Source organism: Haliaeetus leucocephalus, unplaced genomic scaffold (assembly GCF_000737465.1).
Source record: "Haliaeetus leucocephalus isolate CR32 unplaced genomic scaffold, Haliaeetus_leucocephalus-4.0 Scaffold1, whole genome shotgun sequence".
NCBI classification, from domain to species: domain Eukaryota; kingdom Metazoa; phylum Chordata; class Aves; order Accipitriformes; family Accipitridae; genus Haliaeetus; species Haliaeetus leucocephalus.
In genome coordinates this window covers 2,845,857-2,851,856 of record NW_010972437.1, presented here as the reverse complement: position 1 = coordinate 2,851,856, position 6,000 = coordinate 2,845,857, and the positions used below count along the sequence as shown (strand labels likewise).

Here is a 6,000-nt window from a genome sequence, read left to right as displayed (position 1 = left end):
AGTATTGTTGGAAACTAATGTATCTAAGTGAAAGTACATCATACACTGCTGTGATTTCTTTGGTGGAAGATGATGAGTTCATTATCTCTTCACTCTTTAGATTACTGCCAGACTTAAATGAGCTTTGTTACTCTGGCTGTTCTTGCTTGTTAGATGGTCTTGGATGTTTTGCTTTCTGTTGCTTTCTGGCTTATAAATGTTATTTAATGGTGTGTGGTTAACTCTGAATTTTGTCACAAGTGATTCATGTGTGGGTTTTTTGTTGTTTTTTTTTTTTTAATGTACGGACACTAAGGTGGCTGCAGTGGTAAAACAATGAAGTAAAATATTTTACTCAGTCCATTTTAGGCTTCTGTATGAACATTTTTGCCCTAATGCCTCTCCATTTAATATTTGACTGAGTAACCTGCTGTCTCACTTCAACACTTCCTTTTTTTTCTTCTTCATGATAGATCTCTGAACAACAACTTTTTCACGTAAATTGACAAAACCGGAGAAGAGATGGCCAGTTCAGCTCGAGAACATCTGCTTTTTGTGCGACGTCGCAACCCACAGCTACGGTATACTCTGAGCCCAGAGAATCTGCAGAGTTTGGCATCTCAGGGAACCATGGCTGAGAACATGAACTTGCAGCGTGCCAACAGCGACACTGATTTAGTGACCTCAGATAGCAGGTCTAGTTTGACAGCCAGTATGTATGAATATACCTTAGGGCAATCTCAGAACCTCATCATTTTCTGGGATATTAAGGAAGAAGTAGACCCGACTGACTGGATAGGACTATATCACATAGGTAAGTTAGAACCATCTTGTAATATTTCTGTGCATTTCTTGTTCTTTTCCCACTTCATGTTTCCTTTTCTGATATGAGTTCTGGCACACTACGTAATTAATCTAAAGGTTAAAGTTGAGGTAAGACTGCAGAGAATTACCTTGGATTTCTCTTTGTTTTTCTTAGTGCAGTGAACTATGTAAAAACATGATTCTGATTAATGTAGGTATGGTTCCACAATGACCTGCTAGAAGATGAAATGCATTCTTACTAAATAACAAATGTGCGTGCAGTTAACCTATTTTCAACTTTGCTGGTGGCTGGCTTACAGACTGGAAGATTTGGAGTACCATATTCATCATGTAACTTGACATGCTTACCGTCCAATGTTTATACAGTTTTTTTGGTCAAGTAAATCCTTAACACTTGTGAAAAGGTATTTTGTATAAGTCTTTGATTTTGTAGAACTGAAATTGTATCAATTCTGAAAGAGTGAGAATTTCTGTTTATGAAGAATTTTTGTAGAAGGAAATCCTCTGAAGAGATTCTTTTATGTGCTTTTTTGTGCTGTTCAGGATGTTTTATAGGAGAGAGCTGGAAAGAGTTCCAGGCTGGCATGAAAGGGCCTGTGGGCAGTGTGTGCATTAGCAAATGGTGTGGCTCAAAAGGAGTGGATCAGTAGGTCAAAGCAGTTGGTGCTGAGAGCCTAGCATCAGCAGCATATTTGGGTTGGGATTTTCCCTTGTATTATGTTTAATCAAGTCCCTAGATTGAAACATCCCTGCTGTGCGTGTGGTTTGGAGCTGTCCAATGGACAGTCTTTATGTCCCCACTGGGAACTGGAGCATAGCTAGTGGGTAGCTGTAGTGGCACATGGGGTTTAGTTGTCTTCTCAAGCAGTGCAGTTCACGTGCACTAAAATTACTTTCTGAATTTAACCGGTGCTCAGTTAAGTGGGACTGATAGGTTGATTTGTTTCAAAATTGCACTGCTTCTCTGAACCTAATTACTAGCGTAGAAAGGAACTGTCAATTCAACCTGCCAAAAGCAGGTATAGCAGAAACTGGTGGAAACAGATCTGACCACTGGAATTTTGTCCGTGCTGGGACTAAGCTTAGTGCAATGAAATTGATCTCAGTAGGATTTTGGAGAGGTATTTGCTGTGCCATCTTTTTCCAAGATGTTCCATCTCTGCATCACTTAATGTTACATGTTGTGTAGATGCTGTTTCCAGTTCTGATTCTTTTTTTGTCTGATATTTTTTTCTGCCATTACTGCAGCTCCACAAACTGGACAATATTGACTTGTGCTGTTCCAGTGCTTACCTGGTTGTAAAAGCTATATTGGAATTGCTGCATGAGCTGCACTCTCCTGGAATAAACCATAGAGATGTGCTAACATTTAAGCCACCTAAATGAAGTGTCTCCATAATAAACAGAAATGAGTCTTCCCAACAGTGTTAGCAACTGAAGTGTGATCTGTGCTGTAAAATGCACAGACTGCTAAATGGAGCTTAAACATACTAATTTAAATACATTGAGAGCTTCATCTGAATAAAGGTTTGACACCCCTTCCCGTTGTTTTTTTTCATGGTTCACGGCACTTCAGGATTGATATTCAAGATGCTAAAGTACAGCATCTTTCTCTAAAATTCCCATTGGTTCTTATTGTAGGCTCTAAGTGATTTTTATCCTACTTTCATGATTAAAAATATTTCTACTTTCAGTCTGTTGAGCCCCTAAAGTACAAAGTAACGTTAAGTTACCACAGGGTAAGAATCCTATAAGGAAGAGCCAGATTTATGCCTTCTTGGGCCTAAACCCCCCACCATGCTGCTGTGTAATACCAATGTTTGAATATGTTGGGTTTCTTGTTTTCAGTTTAAATGATGAAAGGTCCAGGAACTCATTCACATTGTCTCCACTGCCACTTGAAATCTTTGAGTGCTAATAAGAGTTTTGTTTTGTTACTGATTTAAAATAGATCTGAGCAGAGTCTTTCCTTTAAGACTTGCGGTTTCATCATTCCGAATGGTGGAATTGCACATTTTTTACAACAGAGGGGTAAGGATATATTCAGCCTGATAGCCATGCCTGTCTGTCTTTGAGTTAGGTTTTTTGATAAATTCTTTGAAGTATCTAGCATCTTCTAAAAATAAAAATGATTAAAAAAATTGTAAGAGTATGATCTCAAAACCTTTCATTTGCATAACTGTTATAGACCTAGCTAAAGTAAGTTAAATCCCACAGGGTATAATCCAGGATTTTCAGTCCTTTGTAATAATTACCATGAAGTACCCTCAGTTGGAAGTTGAGGACACTCACTTCTTAGTTCCTTGGGAGAGGATGTTTGTGGGTGAATATATTTAAAAATAAAAGCTCCATTCTCAAACACCTTATTAATATTCAACATTAGTTGCTTGAGGTTATCCATCCTTTTCTTTCTTTAAAATGAAAACCATTTCACTTACAAAGTCACTCTCCTCTGGCATTGCCTGCTGAAGGCGGCCCAAGCTGTGCGCGGACACTAACACAAGACAGCAGTGGGGCTGTGCCAGCCTACTGCTGTACCTCCAATGTTCCCCCACATCTTCTAGTAAAGCACCATTTTTCAAGGAGCTAGGAACCAGAAAAGGCAAAAGTTTTGCTCTTATTTTAAAAAAAATACATTGCATAACCAAAAGCACAGTCCTGTGGCTTTTTTCTTTTTTAATGTTGGTTGCACAATTAAATATCATGAAAGCTGGATCAATGTTTTAAGGGGGAAAAAAGTGGTTGTTAATTCTATAAATGAAGAGAAGGTGAAATTGTAAAAATGAGCATCATTCTGAGCTCAGGCTTTGGTACAGAGAGATCTGGCAAAGGTCTGAAGCAATCCAGGTACATTTTCACTTCAAATTAATTTCATAGAATACATCCATTATAAAAGGAATTGAAAATAACACGCTGGGAAACTGTCTTGCCTCTTCATTCATTAATTTATCCAATTAGCATGTTCTCATTAGTTTTCTATCATGAGAAAGCAGTTAGTTCTGTGCTTCCAAGTGTGGTTTTACTGCATGGTTAAAACTGCAGTGGCTCACTAGGAATCCCACCAAACTTTTTAGATGCCTTTCTTTTTAAGAGACTGACTACAAACCACTGTACATAATCACCCAGACGTCAGTTGGTGCAGTGGATCACAAGACTGTCAGTAATCGGAGTCACTGCCTCTACTACTAGGTGGTTCGCAGATGATTGGTTTACACTAGGGAATGGTAGATGGAGGTTTTTCTAGTGGAGTACAACTTCAGTGAAATGTTTGGCCTGCTAAATGGTTATGAAAATAGATGTTGTCTTTTTAAAAAGAGAAAAGCCTAAGGGGAGAAACACAGAATCGTCTTATTCTGATGGACTGATTTTTTTTTTAATTTTTTTTTTTAGTATGTGTGACTTTTTTTCCAGACTTATGTTTAGTTTTGTTTGTTTTTTTTAAAGGGGGAGGGAAGTCATAAATGAACAAATACTTTGTAGAAAAGACTGCATATTTTATTAGACATTAATTCACTATAATGTCCTCAGGATACTCCTCTGCAATAACTTTTGGTCTTTCAGTTTTAAATGCAAGAAGTTGAACCTAACTGAAAAATTCTACATAGCTCTACATAGCTAAATTCATGGTCAGTTTTTCTAGAATTTTGTATGGAATGTTTTTAGATACATGTGTGAGTTTGATGGGTTTAGTACCATGCTTCTATCTTCTGTTTCATCACGGTGTACAGCTAAAATGTGATCTGTTTTCTTGTTGAGGGACTGCTTTGTACAGAGGGTCTCTTTCTTCTCCAGTGTATTCCTAAGGATTACCAGAAGAAAAGTGTATGTGGGGAACACAGGGTATTCTGTGAAGGCAAACATCCTTTTTCCTGACTATTTCTCGTTTTGTACTGTCTGAACTTTTAAAAGCATCAGTAGCACTTCTTGAACAGTCTTGTCCATCAAGTTTTGTTGAAGCAGCTTTCTAGCTACAGAATTAGTGGAGAATGTAGATAACACATCTATAAAAGCACAGGTGTCTCAGTGAGACTACGTGTAAGGGAGAAATGTTATTTCTGAGTCTTAGCTCTTCTTCAGGTAAATCAGGCAGTGTTGCATGAAAATTATCAAATCTGAAATGCAGGTTTGTAATTTTGAATTCAGCTTTAAGCTTTGCCGAGAATGGGCTTCTTATTTCTTCTTCAGGTCTGTTTATGAAGATTGTCACTTGAAAGTGACAAGACGTGATGAAATTCAGAGAGGGGGCTTTTTAGTAGACGTATTGTACCTCTAAGGAGTAAAGGTAAATTTTCATTTTTTTCTGTCTTAATGAGAAAGAAGGAAGAGGTCCATTCTCTCAATTTTTTTAAACTTTTTTCTTTTTTTAAGAGCTAGACTAGGATTTAGACTGAAAGCCTTCTTCGTCTTTTGAAGTGGTGAAACACTACAGAAATTAACAAACACACTTTATGCATCCTGTTAGACCCATGAAGTTTTCTTGTCCAGTACTGACCCAGCTTTTGCTCTGTACCTGCGTGTTTTAAAAATGTTTGTTCCAAGCAGTATTTAAGCGAATGGGAGTTTTACAGACATTTTTTCCTCTAATTGAGAGGAATCTGAATCTTGCTATGGCAAGAGTGGTCAGGCTCTGGAGTCCTGTAATGAGTAAAGCTGTGCAAAGTATTGGACCCAGTTGGAATCAAAGAAGAGAAATGGATATTCAGTTCAAAGGGTCTGTGAGACGTCCCAGTTTTCTTGCTACTGTGTTATAGTAGCAACAGCGTACCAGGACTTCCTTGGGAAGTGAGAACTGTTCAAGAAGATGAGCAAGTGGACTCTCCACTGCTTGTGGGATGCTGAGGGAAGTTGAATCTTGATGAGTTTTATTGGTTGCCGTGAAGTCTCATATTTAAAGAAATCAGAAAGTACAAAATAAAGAATAAAAAGTCAGGTGAGAGAAGCAAACCCCACTTTTGGTTTAAATAGATTAACTCCCATGGCCAAATTGCGCAGGTTGGCCTATTTTTGTCCTAATTTACAGAGTCCTATTTATGAGATGCATGCCCTTGTTCTAGAGATCCTTAGCACATTTAAAATGCTGGCTATCAAAGGTCATTATATTTGTTTCCATCAGCTGCTTTTCACAGGCTGCTTGTCTTTTTGTTATACCTACAGCATGGATCCACAACAGCGTTACAAAACCAAAACAAAAATAAA

The 6,000-nt window shown here is 37.9% G+C and overlaps 1 protein-coding gene across 1 annotated transcript in view; it reads left to right on the top strand.

Annotated features, from left to right (window-relative positions):
• The first annotated feature begins 501 nt into the window (after positions 1 to 501).
• HECW2 (HECT, C2 and WW domain containing E3 ubiquitin protein ligase 2) overlaps positions 502 to 6,000 on the top strand; it is a 111,416-nt gene continuing 105,917 nt past the window's right edge. Inside the window, exon 1 of the mRNA XM_010564077.1 lies at positions 502 to 793. Within this exon, the coding sequence (XP_010562379.1) occupies positions 502 to 793 (292 nt within the window). The remainder of the gene's footprint in view (positions 794 to 6,000) is intronic.